General features: G+C 41.2%; 2 protein-coding genes across 11 annotated transcripts in view; one reads left to right on the forward strand and one right to left on the reverse strand.

Annotated features, from left to right (window-relative positions):
- The window catches only part of LOC135114250 (uncharacterized), a 67,381-nt gene that overhangs the window by 33,993 nt on the left and 13,388 nt on the right, over window positions 1-20,000 (reverse strand). For 2 of the 4 annotated variants that reach the window (XM_064030099.1, XM_064030107.1), the window contains 2 exons: window positions 4,453-4,525; window positions 4,171-4,231 (listed from right to left, as the gene is read on the reverse strand). The gene's annotated coding sequence lies outside the window, so the exon portion shown is untranslated. The remainder of the gene's footprint in view (window positions 1-4,170; window positions 4,232-4,452; window positions 4,526-20,000) is intronic. The other 2 variants (XM_064030089.1, XM_064030078.1) reach the window with 1 other exon arrangement.
- LOC135114202 (C-type lectin domain family 4 member D-like) lies at window positions 5,921-19,260 on the forward strand. 7 transcript variants are annotated; one of them, XM_064029972.1, is made up of 7 exons: window positions 5,921-6,052; window positions 6,221-7,129; window positions 13,807-13,945; window positions 14,036-14,245; window positions 14,697-14,795; window positions 16,989-17,162; window positions 18,257-19,260. In XM_064029972.1, the coding sequence occupies exons 4-7, from the start codon at window positions 14,041-14,043 to the stop codon at window positions 18,505-18,507; spliced, it is 729 nt and encodes a 242-aa protein (XP_063886042.1). In that variant the 5' UTR covers window positions 5,921-6,052; window positions 6,221-7,129; window positions 13,807-13,945; window positions 14,036-14,040; the 3' UTR covers window positions 18,508-19,260. The 7 variants fall into 7 exon arrangements, with proteins under 7 accessions (XP_063886042.1, XP_063886051.1, XP_063886084.1 ...); XM_064029981.1 differs by lacking the exon at window positions 6,221-7,129 and having other exon boundaries at window positions 5,939-6,052; XM_064030014.1 differs by lacking the exon at window positions 13,807-13,945 and having other exon boundaries at window positions 6,021-6,052; window positions 6,933-7,129.

Consider the following 20,000-nt stretch of genomic DNA (forward strand, 5'->3'; position numbering starts at 1 on the left):
AAATACTCTACTCTCGCTGCAGTGTTAAAGAGAAAGGGAAAAAAATAAGAAAAAAAAAAAGGAAGAGAAAGGTGTAGTATCTTCTATTGTTTGTAAGGAAAGATACAAATGTTTGTTGGTATGATAATATGTTTTGTATACAGTAGAAATGATACGGTATAAAAAAAAAAAGAGTACAATAATAGATGGGAAGGTGGAAAAGACAAGAAAGTCACGCCGTCCCTCACTAGAAGGAAATTTCTTTTTTCTTCTTCCTCTTCTTCGCTTATCATTCGCTTGGCTGACTCGCATTGCCAAGCGTCGCCACCACGGACTCCACGCCCCCAAGCCTGGGGAAAACGAAGAGGTGGGAGTGGCTGCAGAACACCTCTCTACTTCTACCACTACTATTACTATTGCTATTAGTTGTTTTTAAATATCATAGCTATATACAAAAATAGCAGAGGATACATATTTATCTGTACTTGTGTGAACTTTTATGCAATCAACTAAGTGGCAAGGTAGAGGATTCCAAACGTTGATGCCGTCTCGTGGTGCACACATAATACCTTGCGAGGCATCTACTCAGGCCCTTAGCGACCACACTGGGACAGCCAAGCAGTCCTGCCACAGATGCTGTCCTCGCCAGGCAGTGAAAAAGTTGGAGAGGTCTAATTAAATTAAAAATCAAGTAAAAACAATTTGAACGTTACCTTGAGAGAGAGAGAGAGAGAGAGAGAGAGAGAGAGAGAGAGAGAGAGAGAGAGAGAGAGAGAGAGAGAGAGAGAGAGAGGTACTGTAATAATGATATAAGGTGGGTACGTGGTGGTGCTGCAGAATGTTATAATGAAGACAGTGAGGATGGTAGTAATGATGGGAGGATGAGAGGCAGTGAAAGTGGCGACGAGATGAGTTGAAGAAAAGACGCTCCTCTTGTAATAGTGGTGGCAGTGTGGCGGCGGTGGTGTGTGATAGTGGTAATAGCGGTGGCAGTGGTGGTGTGCATGACTATTTCTTTTTCTATCGCATTTTTACTCTTGCCTGTCTGCCAGCAAGGCCAAGGCGACAGCAGCGAGTCGTGAGCTGCCCGCCCCTTTCCTCTTTGCCTCCAGCCCGCACCTTACCTCAGAGATCGCATTCATAAACGCCTTGAACTTTCAGAGATGATAAGTCGGGTTCTCCTGGGTGCTTTCCAGATTGATGATGCATAATCCTTGTTCATCTATCACTAGAATTGCAAAAATACCTTTAAAACACCTATAATTTCAACTACGGCCTGCTGAAATTGTCGAGGTAAGACGGGAAAAGTTTGCGAGTACGGTTTTAGGGAGTGATGGCAGCAGGTCCTCTCACAGTCCTTACGCGTTAAGTTTATCTATTTTTCTTTTATAAAATTACAATTTCCCAGCAACACCACCACCACCATCACCAGCAACAACAACAAATAAGAGGAGGAGAAGGAGGAGGAGGAGAATAGGAAAAACAAACACCCGCAGAGGAGGAGGAGGAGGAGGAGGAGGAAATGAATAAAAATATTACCACCACCATTCCCTGACACCAATTCTTCCATTACCGTCTAGCATAAAAGTGACGATCATATTCACTTCGTAGCGCCATCTAGTGTCTCGGCAAGTGCTTGACCATGTGCTTCCGATGACACGCCAGACTACAGAAGATTGAGATAAAATAAGACACCATGATATGACTAAATGAAGACTCGGTATACAACATACATTATTATTATTATTATTATTATTATTATTATCATTATTATTATTATTATTATCATTATCATCATCATCATTATTAAGAGGGATGGAGCGAGACAGGCAAGCAGTACGGAGGCTATTTTAATGAAGGCAATCACGAAAGGAAGCAAAGTTATATTAGGATTCAAACACACCCCACGCCCCCTCTTGCTCTCATCATTATTCTGTTCCCTTCTCTCTCTCTCTCTCTCTCTCTCTCTCTCTCTCTCTCTCTCTCTCTCTCTCTGATCGTCATTGTAAAATTAAAGGCCAGAAAAGAAAGGAGTAAGATGATTGTGGTGATGGTGATAATGATGATGATGATGATGATGATGATGATGATGATTATGATGATGATGATGATGATGATGAAGAGTAGGAGGAGGAGAGAAAAATAATGACAACAACAACAAACAACAAGATTATGATGATGATGATAATGATGATGATGATGGTGAGGAGGAGGAGGAGGAGGAGGAGGAGGAGGAGGATCCACTATACATATCTCGACACTTTACTATTTTGTCCCCAATGGCGAAGAAAAACACGAAGAAAACAGCAACAGCAAAGGGAAGAACCCCACCGCATGTCTACAGCCACCGCCTCGCCCGATCATTCCTGGCAGCACGTGTGGCGTCGCCTGCCTGTGCCTATCAGTGTCTATCAGCGCTAATCCTTACATCCATCCTCTCTTTCTCACAGGGTATCGTATTCTCAAACGCTTCTGAATCTTATCTTCACTTGTTATAACACGCCTCGTGGAAGTTACTGGAGGTTTCTGGAGTGTTTTCATGATTGTAGTGGGAGTTTAATAAGGATTCTGTATCATCAATGGGAAAAGGACTTCTGAGAACCCGACTGATTATCTATAGCCTTTGAAAAGAGTTCGTGTGAGAGAACAAAGCGTTTCAGAATGCAGAACCTAGCAATGACCTATCCTCACAGCTGCGCCTCCTTCACCTCCATCATACCCTGTGATATCCACCACCCGTTTTCTAGCCTTGCTCTACCATCCCACTGGCTATTGTGCATGGAACATTTACATAACTCACACTACACACGAGCTACAGATACTGATCATATTTAACAATGCAATGAAAGATTAGGCTGATTGAAATGCTTTGTTCTCTCATCAGGACAATTCTCAAAGGCCCCAGAAATTATTATACGTGTTCTTAAGAGTTTTTTTTTTTTCCATTGATGATGCAAGGCCACAAAATTGTTACTCGTGTTCTTATGATTTTTTTTTTCCATTGATGATGAAGAACCCTTGTTAAACTACGACTAGAAATAAGAAAACACACTTGAAAAAACTCAAATATCCACAAAATCTTATTAAATATAAGGAAAGAGGAATACGCTCTTTAGCTGTAAGTTCTTAGTAATGAACTTGACATAAAAATACTAGAACTCTGTGTGTGTGTGTGTGTGTGTGTGTGTGTATGTGTGTGTGTGTGTGTGTGTGTGTGTGTGTGTGTGTGTGTGTGTGTGTGTGTGTGTGTGTGTGTGTGAACTAAAACTGAGCAGCAAAATTTATTTTCACAACTGTCTTTTTTTTCACCGCGTAATAGTTAAACGAAAAAAGAATGAAGCCTCTAAATCCACTCTATATAAACACAAGAAGAAAACAAGAAACACAAGACCACAAGAGAAGCAGCAAGAATCTTGCAGGAAGAAAGTTAGCATTTAAGTACATTTTAGTACCAACTGTATACAGAGGCCTTATCCGTCCATGTATGGAGCATGCTTTACATGTATGGGAGAAGGGGGATTCACTCATACCGCTATTTTAGACGGTGGAAACCAAAAGCTTTTCGTCTTATCAACTCCTCTCCTCTAACTGACTGTCTTCAGCCTTTCTTATCGCCGCAATGTTGCATCTCTTCCTATCTTCTACCGCTATTTTCACGCTAACTGGTCTTCTGATTTTGCTAACTGCATGTCTTCCCTCCTACCGCGGCCTCACTGCACAAGACTTTCTTCTTTCTCTCATCCCTATTCTGTTTGCCTTTCTAATGCAAGAGTTAACCAATATTCTCAATCATTTATCCCTTTCTCTGGTATACTCTGGAACTCCCTGTCTGTTTCTGTATTTTCTCCTTTCTTTCAAGAGGGAGGTTTCAAGACACTTATCCTGTTTTTTTCTTTCATCATTCTATCTGACATCTGTTTGGGAATTGGCATTAAGTGGACCTTTTTTTTTATTGAAAAATTCTGTTGCCCTTGGCCAGTGGCCACCTTAAATAAAAAAGAAAAAATAAGATCTACCTACCCGTACTTACCCACATATCTATAATTCGCCTTCATAAATTAACAACTTGTCATTACACCGATAATAACGTGAAATAGTAATGCCAAGCAGCACCTCCCCCTTTCAACACCATACCCAGTGAACCTACACACCACAAATCAAACCATTTTTAGTTTGTTTGCCAGTACTCACCTCAACTCATGTGAAGAGTAGAACTGCCAGGCGCTACCACTCTCAACATCTCGTCTCGTCTCTAAGGAAACAGAGCACGTAGATTAATAACAACGAAGGTGGGAGGATCTCTACAACATCATATGAATGCCACGTGTTGGTCAGCGGGGAGGCAGGTGTAATGAATATATACAAGTTCATAAGTGAGGTTGAGTTAGTGATCTCTGGCAGACTGGCGGCGTGGGAGACTGGCCAGCGCCAAAACAGTGGAGAGGACCAAGCCAACATTTGTATTAATATTACCTGCGCGACACCCACTCAGCTAACCAGCGGCCAGGAGGGAGGCAGGTACCGGGAGAGAGGTGACGGGAGAGAGCTGGAGAGGGAGAGTGGGTATCTGTACTACTACTACTACTACTACTACTACTATCATTATCATCACCATCATCTTCATCATCATCATCATCATCAGCAGCAGCAGCAGCAGCAGCAGCAGCAGCAGCAGCAGTAGTAGTAGTAGTAGTAGTAGTAGTAGTAGTAGTAGTAGTAGTAGTAGTAGTAGTAGTAGTAGTAGCAGCAGTAGCAGCAGCAGCAGCAGGAGTGGTTCCCAGCCAAAAACCGAATGTATCCACGCAAAAAAAAAAAAAAAAAGCTGTGTCGAGAGCGGCCAGCAAAACAGTTCCACCATAAGCTGTTACTGGGAGGGCGAAAAAGTAAAGGGGAAAGAGAGAGAGAGAGAGAGAGAGAGAGAGAGAGAGAGAGAGAGAGAGAGAGAGAGAGAGAGAGAGAGAGAGAGAGAGAGAGAGAGAGAATATTGTTGTTGCTGCTGCTGTGGGTATTTTCCTTAATGGTATTATTATTATTATTATTATTATTATTATTATTATTATTATTATTATTATTATTATGTGGTGGTGGTGGTGGTGGTATTAATATTATTATTATTAGTAGTAGTAGTAGCAGTAGTAGTAGTAGCAGTAGTAGTAGTAGTAGTAGTAGTAGTAGTAGTAGTAGTAGTAGTAGTAACAGTAGTAGTAGTAGTAGTAATAGTAGTAGTAGTAGTAGTAGTAGTAGTAGTAGTATAGTAGTAGTGGTGGTAGTAGTAGTAGTAGTAGTAGTAGTAGTAGTAGTAGTAGTAGTAGTAGTAGTATGTGGAAGTGGTGGTGGTGGCATTAGTAGTAGTAGTAGTAGTAGTAGTATAGTAGTAGTGGTGGTGGTAGTAGTAGTAGTAGTAGTATGTGGAAGTGGTGGTGGTGGCATTAGTAGTAGTAGTAGTAGTAGTAGTAGTAGTAATAGTGGCAGTATTGGTGATGGTGGTGGTGGTGGTGGTGGTGGCTGATACAACCTCACATATCAACAGCAGGCGGTACAGGATGTGTACGTAATCCTGTCACTCCGTGGAGTTCGTGCCACGTGGAACAGTCCTCACATCCGTTACAGACACGCAGAACTTGGGCTGCGCTGGTAAATCTTCACGACAAGAGTGGGTGTGCCTGCTGTTTGTATGTACTTTGAGGGATAGCGCTGCTGGTATACTTTTTTCAACCAGGAGTGGTCAGATTTCAGGATACCTCAGTGTGCTTGAGAGAGCTGGCGGTTATTTACTTCCCCCACACCATTACCACCATGACTGCCACACTGACTGGCAAACCTGGAGAAAATTTCATTAGTTTATGCCAATTAGCATGCGCTAGTTTGAACGTGTTTAGGGATACTATGGACTTCAAGCTGGGCCTGCCGTCTGGGTTACAGGAATGACGTTCAGTTATTGAACGGTCACCATGGTGTGTAGGCCGGGTTGAGTTTATATGAATCGGCCTGCAGGCTCGGCGCCTCGGCCACCAAGGCCAGGCCGTGGCCGACGCCGACTTCAGTTCAGCGGCAACTACCGCACAGTGAGAAGGTGGGTGTGTAACTGATTCTTAACAATGTCTGCGTGCCTAGACGGATGTAGGGTCTTTTGGTCAGAGTTTATAAACCTTTACAAGGAATCTCCATCTCTATGGAAAATTAGTAGTTTTGAATATTCGAATAAAAATAAAAAAGCTGCAGCTTATGACATTCTCGTCAGCAAATTAAAAGAAAAAGACGGGACAGCAACAAAGGATACCGTAACGAAGAAGATAAACAACCTGCGCAGTGCCTTCAGGAAAGAAAACAAAAAGGTAATGCGCTCTATGGAGTCTGGGGCGAGCGGAGCCGATGTGTACCACCCCACCCTGTGGTATTACGACATGTTGCTCTTCCTCAAGGACCAAGAGGTGCCCAGGCAGGCAGCGACCAGTGTGTGTGAGGCAAGTGAAAAAATTTTCCCTTTAATCATACAAATACAACTATTCCTTTATGAAATGTATTGTGTATAAATTTTGTGACTGGAAATAATTGTTGAAATTACTGACAAAATATTGTAATGTGCATTTTCCCTTCTTAGCAGCAATCCGACAGTGCTGAAGAGCTTTGTGAAGCAGAAAAATCTGGTCCTAATGACTGTCATTCTCTAGTGAGCTTCGAATCAAACGCAGAACTAGTACCAGAAATAGACATAGTAAAAGAGGAAGTAGAAGAGGAAGTGACACCTGCGAAGAAAAAGGTCAGACGATCCGAGGGCATCAGCAATGAGCAGGTTTTGTCTGTGAAAAGTGGCAAACTGTCCTGCATCCGTCAAGAAGATGAGTGGGACACGTATGGCAGGACTGTAGCCAATAACCTCAGGAAGTTACCCTTTGATATGCAACCCTACGCTCAGAAACTTATAAGTGATGTTATCTTTTATGCTCAAATAGGCCAACTGAACGTGAACTCAAAAATTGTGACAAAATAACGAGATTGCACTGCCGTGGTTAGAAGTTGAGTAAATTGCAGTGACTTCCACAATGCCGTCAACCTTAGGTCTTTAGATCCGCTGACAATCTTCTAACAAAAACTGACAGAGAACAGATTAGAGAACTTGAGGTTGAGATAAAACGCTAAACACATTTGGGTGAGTGCATGTTACTCGTTTCTTCTGTAACGTGAGCCACTCTTGAACTTAAGTCAGCAGAGGACTTCCTTCATAATGTCGACACTCCTCACAATGCACATGATTGTATGTGCATATATATATATATATATATATATATATATATATATATATATATATATATATATATATATATATATATATATATATATATATATATTGTATTTTAAGGACATACAACTTAATGTACAAGATTATTTTACTGATATTGTTTATTTCTTTTGTTTGTTGCTGTTTTTGTTATTATTATTATCATTACTATTATTATTATTATTATTATTATTATTATTATTATTATTATTATTGTTATTATTATTATTATTATTATTATTATTATTATTATTATTATTATTATTATTATTGTTATTCCAGCGGCCTGCTGGGGAGTTTTCTTACCACACATTTATACCAACCACCCACTGCTCCGCCTGGCTTCTGAAGGGTACAATGGTGATTTGGCCAGGAACATCTGGTGTCCATTGCATACAAAAATTCCTATTTCATTCTCAGAAACACCTCCTAGTAGGTAACTTTTGTTGTATTTTGTATATTTCGACTTATCCGCATGTGAGCGAAGTTTCTGCCTCGCAACTCGCGCAACTATCGCCTCATCACTACAGATCGAGCTCGAGCGCGCAAAATGTGCGAATTATATGTCATAACTCACTTCATATACGGGACAGCCAGTTTTGGTTGACACCATCAGACTCAGCAGTGACCGTAGAATTAAAATGTATTGCAAAAACTTGACAAAAAAAAAAAGTATTACAACGAGCTGAACTGTGAAGATGTAAAAAAAAAAAAAAAAAATTACAATGTTTTACTTATGCTCGCTATTTTCAACAGTTAATCACTGAATGCTGAAACGTATTATTACATTAAGTAGGAAAGACTCTCATGAACACAATAGTGTGATGAAAATGCAGATAAACCTCCACAGTTTGAAAACACAGAGTCATATATAGCAACATGTCACTCGCCGCAACCATCACGGCGGCGCGAGACTTGGCGTGGTGGTTGGTGGTAGGGAGAGGGTCCTGGGAAGGGGGTATGGGGCAGCAGAGACACAGCGAGAACCTTCCAGAACTATATAAAAATTTGAACCCCCCCAGCCGCTGGGGGAAGTTCCTTTAAGTTGTTCAGCAACTTAAAACACCTATTACCTGGTTATTATTATTTTACTGACACTTTTAATAGAATCAAATAATCACAGCAAGATCTTTATTCATAGGCACAATTAATTTTGCCGAGGTATTTGCTGAATTATTTCCTGGATTACTTACCGAAATCGTCTACTTTTTTTTTTCATTACTTTGTTTATATGTTTATATGTGTTCTTCAGCAAAATAATGACCCGTAATGCACACGGTTATAAGGCCTTTGTTCACAGGTATTTTTTCCCCGAAGTGTTTTTACTGACAGTGTTTAGTTTCGTATTGGTCTGTATGCAATTTCATCATCTTGATTCATATATTTTACAATTCTTAAAAATGCGTAATTTTGGTTCATCAGCATTTTTTTTTTTTTTTTTTCATGTAGGAGGGACACTGGCCAAGGACAACAAAAATCCAATAAATAAAAAAAAGCCCACTGAGATGCCAGTCCCATAAAAGGGTCCAAAGCGGTAGTCAAAGATTGAAGAATAAGTGTCTTGAAACCTCCCTCTTGAAGGAATTCAAGTCATAGGAAGATGGAAATACAGAAGCAGGCAGGGAGTTCCAGAGTTTACCAGAAAAAGGGGTGAATGATTGAGAATACTGGTTAACTCTTGCATTAGAGAGGTGGACAGAATAAGGGTGAGAGAAAGAAGAAAGTCTTGTGCAGCGAGGCCACGGGAGGAGGCGAGGCATGCAGTTAGCAAGATCAGAAAAGCAGTCAGCATGAAAATAGCGGTAGAAGACAGCTAGACATGCAACACTCCGGCGATGAGAGAGAGGCTGAAGACAGTCAGTTAGAGGAGAGGAGTTGATGAGACGAAAAGCTTTTGATTCCACCCTGTCTAGAAGAGCGGTATGAATGGAAACCCCCCAGACATGTGAAGCATACTCCATACATGGACGGATAAGGCCCTTGTACAGAGTTAGCAGCAGGGGGATGGGGTGAAAAAAAAACTGGCGGGGACGTCTCAGAACACCTAACTTCATAGAAACTGTTTTAGCTGGAGATGAAATGTGAAGTTTCCAGTTCAGATTATAAATAAAGGACAGATCGAGAATGTTCAGTGTAGAAGATGGGGACGGTTGAGTGTCACTGAAGAAGATGGGGTAGTTGTCTGGAAGGTTGTGTAGAGTTGATAGTTGGAGGAATTGAGTTTTTGAGGTATTGAACAATACCAAGTTTGCTCTGCCCAAATCAGAAATTTTAGAAAGGTCAGAAGTCAGGCGTTATGTGGCTTCCCCGCGTGAAATGTTTACTTCCTGAAAGGTTGGACGTCTATGAAAAGACGTGGAAAAGTGCAGGGTGATATCATCAGTGTAGGAGTGGATAGGACAAGAAGTTTGGTTTAGAAGGTCATTGATGAATAATCAGAAGAGAGTGGGTGACAGGACAGAACCCTGAGGAACACCACTGTTAATAGATTTAGGAGAAGAACAGGGACCGTCTACCACAGCAGCAATAGAACGGTCAGAAAGGAAACTTGAGATGAAGTTACAGACAGAAGAATAGAAGCTGTAGGAGGATAGTTTGGAAATCAAAGCTTTGTGTCAGACTCTATCAGAAGCTTTTGATATGTCCAAGGCAACTGCAAAAGTTTCACCAAAATCTCTAAAAGAGGATGACCAAGACTCAGTAAGGAAAGCCAGAAGATCACCAGTAGAGCGGCCTTGACGGAAACCATACTGGCGATCAGATAGAAGGTTGTGAGGTGATAGATGTTTAAGAATCTTCCTGTTGAGGATAGATTCAAAAAATTTAGATAGGCAGGAAATTAAAGCAATAAGACGGTAGTTTGAGGGATTAGAATGGTCACCCTTTTTAGGAACAGGCTGAATGTAGGAAAACTTCCAGCAAGAAGGAAAGGTAGATGTTGACAGACAGAGCTGAAAGAGTTTGACTAGGCAAGGTGCAAGCACGGAGGCACAGTTTCGGAGAACAATAGTTGTGACCCCATCAGGTCCATAAGCCTTCCGAGGGTTTAGGCCAGCGAGGGCATGGAAAACATCATTACGAAGAATTTTAATAGGTAGCAAGAAGTAGTCAGAGAGTGGAGGAGAGGGAGGAACAAGCCCAGAATCGTCCAAGGTAGAGTTTTAGCAAAGGTTTGAGCGAAGAGTTCAGCTTTAGAAATAGATGTGATAGCAGTGGTGCCATCTGATTGAAATAAAGGAGGGAAAGAAGAAGAAGCAAAGTTATTGGAGATATTTTTGGCTAGATGCCAGAAGTCACGAGGGGAGTTAGATCTTGAAAGATTATGACACTTTCTGTTAATGAAGGAGTTTTTGGCTAGTTGGAGAACATACTTGGCATGGTTCCGGGCAGAAATATAAAGTGCATGAGATTCTGGTGATGGAAGGCTTAAGTACCTTTTATGGGCCATCTCTCTATCATGTATAGCACGAGAACAAGCTGTGCTGAACCAAGGTTTGGAAGGCTTAGGTCGAGAAAAAGAATGAGGAATGTACGCCTCCATGCCAGGCACTATCACCTCTATTATGCGCTCAGCACACAAAGACGGGTCTCTGACACCGAAACAGTAGTCATTCCAAGGAAAATCAGCAAAATACCTCCTCAGGTCCCCCAACTAGCAGAGGCAAAACGCCAGAGGCACCTTCGCTTAGGGGGATCCTGAGGAGGGATTGGAGCGATAGGACAAGATACAGATATGAGATTGTGGTCGGAGGAGCCCAACGGAGAAGAGAGGGTGACAACATAAGCAGAAGGATTAGAGGTCAGGAAAAGGTCAAGAATATTGGGCGTATCTCCAAGACGGTCAGGAATACGAGTAGGGTGCTGCACCAATTGCTCTAGGTCATGGAGGAGAGCAAAGCTGAAGGCTAATTCACCAGGATGGTCAGTGAAGGGAGAGGAAAGCCAAAGCTGGTGGTGAACAATGAAGTTTCCAAGAATGGAGATCTCTGCAAAAGGGAAGAGAGTCAGAATGTGCTCCACTTTGGAAGTTAAGTATTCAAAGAATTTCTTATAGTCAGAGGAGTTAGGTGAGAGATATACAGCACAGATAAATTTAGTTTTGAGAGTGATTCTGTAGTCGTAGCCAGATGGTGAAAAACTCGGAAGATTCAAGAGCGTGGGCACGAGAGCAGGTTAAATCGTTGCGCACATAAACGCAACATCCATCTTTGGATCGAAAATGAGGACAGAGAAAGTAGGAGGGAACAGAAAAGGGGCTACTGTCAGTTGCTTCAGACACCTGAGTTTCAGTGAGGAAAAGAAGATGAGGTTTAGAAGAGGAGAGGTGCTGTTCTACAGATTGAAAATTAGATCTTAGACCACGAATGTTGCAGAAGTTAATGAAGAAAAAGTTGAGGGGGTGTCAAGACACTTAGGGTCGTCGTCAGAAGGGCAGTACGACCTGGGAACATTTGTGGTCCTTTCCCCAGATGGGGATTCCGAGGCTGGTGTAGGAGTCGCCATGAATTTTGAAATTTTGAGTGAAGGTTGTGTGTGTTATTAGGTGCTTGTAGTTTTGTGTGGAGGAAGAGAGTTGTCTTTAGAGGGCAGGCTGTGACTGCCCCCTTGTGTTGTGAGACACAAAGAGAAACGTTCAGAGAGGTAACAGCTGGGTTTAATGATAAGTTCACAGCACCCCCTGATCCAGTGCTTTTGACCTCACTGGGAGTGATTATTGTTTCGGCAGGTGCCTACTGGCACCTCCTGGTAAAGTATACAGGTAATGCAGTTTCACGTACAGTACATTCATTTGCTGTTTCTACAAAATATGTTCCACAACCGGTCTATCAGACTTCATATATACATCATGCATTTTGATCAACATTCCATTATTCCTTCTTAAGCGAGCCTCAGATTGTCTGGCAAGTTTCCGGTACAATCCGTCCTATATTAGTGCTGGTGACAGGAATGCGAAGAATAAGGTGAAACGACTGCATTGAATATATGAGACAATCCTATTTGTTCGAGCGCTCACGAACATGGGGAGCGTTTTTGTTCGAAAGCGTACAAAAAGACTATGGAACTGGCACAAAGGAATAAGCGAAAGAACGGCACAAGACAGGAACAACTGGAAAAGGCTAATAAAAAGCAACGACCCCGAATAGGGATTTAAGATAAGAAGTGGTAATACTGCAGCGAACATCTAACAATCATCATCATCTAACAATCAAGGCCAAGGGAAAAGTGGCGCCGCGATGATACATGATTGAACTAAGGCTCTACCTTCAGGCGGGACTGAATGGTGTGAGCCATCGTGGAGCGCGGCCTGCAGGCTCGCCACTACAGGGGAATTGCCTGTCAGCCAGTACTACAACCAAGCATGTCTGAACGTCCTTAGCTGCTTCTTCTATACTACAGCCACAACCACCACCACTGCAATTACTACAACTACTACTTACTAATACTGCTACAACAACAACAACAACAACAACGACGACAACAACAACAACAACAACAACAACAACAACAACAACAACTACTACTACTACTACTACTACTACTACTACTACTACTACTACTACTACTACTACTACTACTACTACTTCTATTACTACTACTACTACTACTACTACTAGTAGTAGTAGTAGTAGTAGTAGTAGTAGTAGTAGTAGTAGTAGTAGTAGTAGTAGTGGTAGTAGTAGTGGTAGTACTGCTGCTGCTGCTACCACTCAACTCTGGTAAAAATCAAGAAGAAATTTATGACGGAGAGAGAGAGAGAGAGAGAGAGAGAGAGAGAGAGAGAGAGAGAGAGAGAAGGGGGGGAGGAAGAGCGCTGAGTAAGAAGAGTGATGAAGTGATGGAGTGAGAGTGGAGGGGGAGGTGCGGAAGGAGGGGAGAGCAGTGAGAGTGGAGAATGGACTAGTTGAAAAGGCCTTTGAGAAAAACCAGACATCAGATTGCAAAATAACAGGCCCCCTACAACTTTAAACTCTCTCTCTCTCTCTCTCTCTCTCTCTCTCTCTCTCTCTCTCTCTCTCTCTCTCTCTCTCTCTCTCTCTCTCTCATAAATAAGGAAACTAATATTCCTCATAATCATAAATTTTTTCCTTTCCAACAGAGTTAATTCTTTCATTCCAAACTTCTCTTTTATAAGCTTACTTTTTTCCTTCCCCTTCTTCCTCCTTTATCTACTTCCAGTCTTCCTTTTACTACTACTACTACTACTACTACTACTACTACTACTACTACTACTACTACTACTACTACTACTGCTACTGCTACTACTACTACTACTACTACCGGTAGTGATGGTACTGCTGTTATGACTTCTGGTACTACTACTACATTTTCTTCTCCTCCTCCTCATCATCATCATCATCATCTTTTCTCTTTCTTTCTACTACTTCTTTTTTTTTTTACTACTACTACTACTACTACTACTTTTCCTCCTCCTCTTCTTCCTCATCCTCTTACCCTCCCTTCCAAGGCCTTACACACATACCTCCTCCCCGTCCCATCCCCTTTCCCTATCGGCTACACAAGAGTACCCCTCAGCTATCCTCCCACAGTCTAGATCCCTGGCGGCCACAGCGACCTACGCACTATACGCGACACTCAGTCAAGCCTAAGGAGCTCTAGAGACTTCTTCGCCACCTCTGCTGCTGTCCTGCTGTCTCTATACGCCGTACTGCTCTTCGTTAGGACTAAGTAGGTAACTGTGCCTGTGTCAGTGAGTGTGTGTGTTGGAAGTGCGTCACATGTAATACGCACAGTCTGGTAACTACTTCGAGTTCTCAGGAGCCATGCGGCAGTGGTTCCTGGTTCTTGCGTGGGTGGCGGTGGTGGCAAGCAGGCAGGCTTCCCTAAACGGCTTTCTGGCCCAAGAACCCACCACCCTGCAGGAGAAGACCATCAAGGCCATCGAGAGCTTGTCTCTCGTGCTCAATGATCTGAAGGAGAGCATGACGAAGGAAGGGAACGCGGCCACACCCATTCAGCCGCAGACAGGTAAGCAAAGGATACGCGCCGCTGCGTACCTCTGCGTGTCCTGTTTGTTTTCTTTAAGTCACTGATTCTGGTCTCTTTTTACTCAATGACTGTGATTTTGTGACATTTAATTCCTGGCCCATATTCTGAAACGCTTTTACATCCCATAAGGTTAATATCATCAATGAAAAAAAAAAAAGCACGAGAACTAGAATTATTATCCCTGTGGCCTTTGATCTACAGGGATAATAATTTTAGTTCTCGTTTTTTTTTCATTGATGATATAGAATTCTTATTATATCATCACGAAAATCATTAAAATACTTTTGAAAATCTAGTAACTTGTAATATAGATGAGGTACTGAAACGTTTAATTATAGCCAACATTCTAAGTCAAAAAGTTGCGTCATCGTAATTATCTTGTTCACCAAAGTCACGCACCAAACTTCTTCCTCACCCTCGCACCAATCAGAGGGCAAGGTGGAAGCCGTGCTGCTCAATCTCACCGCCGCCCTGCAGAACAACACCAGGGCGCTGCGAGAGGCTCATGGGGGAGACAGCGCCCGTGGAGGTAAGGAGGAGGCACAGGAGGTCGTCGTGGTGGTGGTAATAGTAGCAACAACAGCAGTTATAATAGTAGTAGTAGTAGTAGTAGTAGTAGTAGCTGTTATTGTAGTGGTAGTAGTAGTAGTAGTAGCTGTTATTGTAGTGGTAGTAGTAGTAGTAGTAGTAGTAGTAGTAGTAGTAGTAGTAGTAGTAGTTGTTGTTGTTGTTGTTGTTGTTGTTGTTAGTGATGGTGGTGGTGGTGCTGCTGCTGCGGTCGTAGTAATACGTAGTAGTAGTAGCAGTAATAGTAGTAGTAGCAGAAGTAATAATTGCAGTATGTGTAGTTGCTGTAGTTGCTGTAGTAGTAGTAGTAGTAGTAGTAGTAGTAGTAATGATGGTAGTCGTGGTAGCAGGAGAAAGAGAAGGGGAAAGAGAAAGAAGGAAATGGTGGTATACATACAAACACCACACTAACACCTTCTAACTGGTCTCACGCGTCACAAAGAATAAGTAATGGCACGCCTTTCATAACCACATCCCTCTCACGGCTCTGCCCTTAGATATAAACACACACAAGAATTACACCTAGGAAGGGTCCCATTAACTCATAACCTCAGGGAATTTCCACAATAACGCAGTCCCTATTCTTAAGGAGTCCCGCATTCCCCTGCCTCTCCTTAACACGTTCCACCACCTATTCCTAGCTAGCGTCTCCCTTGACACACTTTAGGCCAGCATTCTTAAACGCTTTGTTCTCTCATCAGGACTTTTTTTTTCGAGGGTATAGGGGTGATTAGTCGGCTTCTCGTGGGTGCCTTTTCTACTGATGATAAAAAATTCTGGTTAAAATATCACTAGAATCATGAAAACACCCTTGAAAACCCAAATAATCTCCCCTAGAACATGTTAAAATTAGTTGCGAGGACACCGAAACGCTTAAGAATACGAACATAAAGGCGAGACATCAGTGCTATCTGAACTTAAAGAAACACATCACAGTCTTCTCGCAGCATATACGTACTGTGCCATGTTCTGCTTTTCACTTGTTCATCACTCCTCTGCCATCACATTTAGCTTAGCCTCTTGATTGATAATAACAAACATGACACGTGCTTCCTCATCTGATTACCATTGAAATTTTTATTGAATTAATGCAAGTGCGGATTTAAACCACTCGATCCCTCACCTCGCTGTCATGGTGTCTTGAAATTATAACTGAACTTACACCAGACCATTTTTATTAAGCTTAAGCCTTTGCTGATGTGGTTGTCTTTGGATAATATTTACAAAAGTATAAAGATACAGCTTGTATGGGCAGACAGAGTAAAGAGAGAGTAAAAGATTTTTTTTCTAGGTTACATAATTATTTAACATGCTTTAGTACAAAAAAAAAAAGAATAAGTGTCTGAAAAGTTGTAAGGGATTATGAGAAACGAATGTTTAACAGTGAAAGGGTTAAGGAGAAGTCATAACAATCAAACAGCTAAAGATTATCAAGTAAGTTTTTTCCCTTCCACCCACTGCAAGAAACAATCCCTATAAGTTTTCTAAATAGTTGCTACAAATTTCTTTACACCATTATTCTTCAGTGAATGGGTTATATAAATCTGAATTAGATTGAAAAAAAAAGAATATATATATATATATATATATATATATATATATATATATATATATATATATATATATATATATATATATATATATATATATATATATATATATATATATATATATATATATATATATATATATATATATATATATATATATATATATATATATATATATATATATATATATATATATATATATGAGGGAATTGGTTCTCTAACAGATTGGTAAGTGAATGGAACAGACTCGGTAATCAGGTTATTAGTGCTGAGTCATTAGTGAACCTTTAAAAAAAAAAAGATGACAAGACATATTCATAAATGAGAATGCTAGGTGAAAATAGGAAGGTATGCTTCAGGCAGAGACTGATGGCTTCTTGCAGCTTTCATTATGTACTTATGCTCTGATGTTCTTAAGTTTACAGAGAAGCCATAACAATGAAAGAGCCAAAGATTATCAAGTATGCCTTTTCCCTTCCACTCACTACCAACAATCATCCCTACAAGTTTTCTAAATACGTGCTACAAATTTCTATGCAGCAATGTCCTTCAGTAAATGGGTTATATGGATCTTAGTTATTCCCTTGTCCTGCTCTTCGACCCAGGAGAGGCGGAGTGCGAGGTGCCGTACTGGAGGCTGGGGGACGAATGTTACTACGTGAACCAACACCTACGCGTGAGCTGGAGCGAGGCGAGGCTCTTCTGTCGGGGTCTCGGGAGTGACTTGGCCCAGCCTAGCGAGGTGGCCAAACTGAGGGCTGCGCTCCTCATGAGATACCGTGAGTGTCCCAGTAACATACTTATGCTGATCTACTTGCTTCTTCGGGCTTGATTGAAATAAACCTAGCCTATTAATTTTGAAACAGTGATTGTTTATTATTTTTTTTTATCATGTTCAACACACTGAATGGACTAGCAATGAATTGAATTTATCTAAACCTAACCTAATTAGCCTAACCAAGCCCTCCGATGGAAACGCTGATGTTATTTCAATATAACTGGTTTCTTTATCTGTTTCACAGGTGATTTCAAACAATAATAGAACTATAAATCCTTTCAGTGTTTTAGTCGTTCTTCGTTAGTATTCAGAGCACTAAGAACTGATTGCATGGAAGCACAGAAAATAAAACAAATAAAGTAAGAATATTAATTTCATCCTTTATAGACGTGTGAAGGCGTCATAGCAGGAATACTGTTGTGTTGTTCAGGTGTTGCTGCGTTAAATACGAACAGTGAGAGGTGACAATAGTGAGAAGCAATGGTACAGATAATTATAATGAAAGTAGAGCCAGTGGTTGCAATATTAACATGTAGTGTGTGTTGCTATGCTGAATACGAGGAGATGATAACGCAGTAAGAGGTTATAACAGTGATACGAGTAAGAGGCAATGGTGCAAGTAGTGAAAGTAATGGCGGGTGTATTAACGTGTAGTGGGTGTTGCTGTGTTGAGTACGGGTAGGTACATGGGAAGAGGCGATGATGCAGATAAGGAGAAGCAATACTGATGAGAGGCGGTGGTAGAGGAAGGCACTGGTGTGATGGCTTTGGAGTCTGATGCAAAGTTTAGTAAGGTTTGTTATCACGTGAATGTTATGTAAAGGAACTCCAGGTCGATACTGATCAATACTCTCTCTCTCTCTCTCTCTCTCTCTCTCTCTCTCTCTCTCTCTCTCTCTCTCTCTCTCTCTCTCTCTCTCTCCTCCCTCCCACCCTCCTTTTACCTTCCATCCTCTCTCTCTCTCTCTCTCTCTCTCTCTCTCTCTCTCTCTCTCTCTCTCTCTCTCTCTCTCTCTCTCTCTCTCTCTCTCTCTCTCTCTCTCTTGTCCCTTACACCCTACCCGTAACCAACACCCCCTCTCCACCTCACCACAGCGGAGGATCACCACAGCTTCTTCTGGTTGGGGGCGTCAGAGGTGGGCGGCACCGAGGGCAACTGGCGGTGGATGTCGGGAGCGCGCGTGAGGCCGGGTGACTGGGCGCGAGATCAACCTGACGGAGGGAACGAGAACTGCGTGGTGCTGAGCCGCGACGAGCACCCCTCCCTGCACGACAGTCCTTGCTACACCCACACGACCTTCATCTGCCAGGCCACCAACGCAACCGCCGCCAGAACCGCCAACTAAAGTCCTGCGTCAGAGTTTAGAACATCCTAGAATGCCCCATAATGTTCCTCCCTTCCTTCCTTCCTCCTCCGCTCTCGTCTACTTGTTATAGAGTCTTTTGTTTGCCGTTTGTGTTTCTTTCTCTCCTACTCGCCACGCCGTGTCTAACACATCCAGCCGTGTGTAGACAGTAGTGAAGATGATGATGATGATGGTGATGATGATAATTAAAGTTGATTCACAGATAGGGTCGTAGATGAGTGGATCAGGGTACAAGTTAGAATAGTTATAAGCTAAACAGAATCAGATTTAAGAAGAGGGTTGTAGAAGATGAGTGGAACAAACTTGGCCAGAACGTGGTATGTAACACCTGTACAGTGATTTGATGGTTTCAAGAAGAGGTCTGTTAAATGCATCGGTGATGAGAGCAGATGGTAAACTGTAAGTCCTCAGGTAGAGAGGTGGAAGAAGTGTTATAGGTAAATGTTCTTTGTACTTATTTGTTCCTTTGAGACTTTACTAGTTTTAATAATTAATAATACGAGTTATGAATATCTTTACCTCGCACATATGACTAATCTATAGCTTTACTGCTTTATAACTAGGCTTCGTATTCACAAAAGTTTCGCCATCTTATATCGTTATCTACTCTTAACAAGCTCTGGTGGAGGTTATTAGAATTTTCAGGATTTTGTCTTTTTTTTTTTTTTACGATTATTTTGATAGTTTAACAACGATTTTGTACCATTCAAGGGAAATAAAACTTAAGAACCAGGCAACTCATCTCTCTGTGGCCTTTGAAAATATTAGTCTATAAAATTAATAGGATTAAAAGTTTAGCAACGATTTTGTACCATTCAGGTGAAATAAAACTTGAGAAACAGACGACTCATCTCTCTGTGGCCTTTGAAAATATTAGTCCATAAAATAAATAGGATTTTAAGCAGTAATTTCATGATTCTGATAAAAACAAACATTCCACAAGGATTCTGGAAAAAAAAAAATGTGATGACTCTATTAATCACCTCTGGTTAAAAAAAAAAAAAAAATGTTTCCTTGAATTAAGACAGCTTGATCTTCAAGAGCGCTTTCAGATTCAAATGAGAGTTTAACAAGATTCTGTAAAATTAAAAGGGAAATAGCCGTGAGAACCAAACTAATTACTTCTTGTGGCCTTCGAAAACGACACCAACGAGAACCCAAACCTTTCAGGAATACGAGCCTATGACGCAAAACAGAAAAAAAAATAACTAAATGAATAGATAAATAAATAAAAAGCCGTGAGAATCCAACTAATCACCTGTGATATTTTAAAATATACCAGTGAGAACCAAAAACGTGTATAAATACGAGCCTAAGACACTGAACAGGACAAAAAAAAAAAAAGTAACCGAATAAATAAATGAATACATAAATAGATAAATGAATAAAAAAATAAGACAATTAAGTAACCAACCAACTACCTAACTAAAAAAAATAAACAAATGAATAAATAAATAAATAAATATGGAAAC

This window comes from Scylla paramamosain, chromosome 2, assembly GCF_035594125.1.
Source record: "Scylla paramamosain isolate STU-SP2022 chromosome 2, ASM3559412v1, whole genome shotgun sequence".
Taxonomy (NCBI): Eukaryota; Metazoa; Arthropoda; class Malacostraca; order Decapoda; family Portunidae; genus Scylla; species Scylla paramamosain.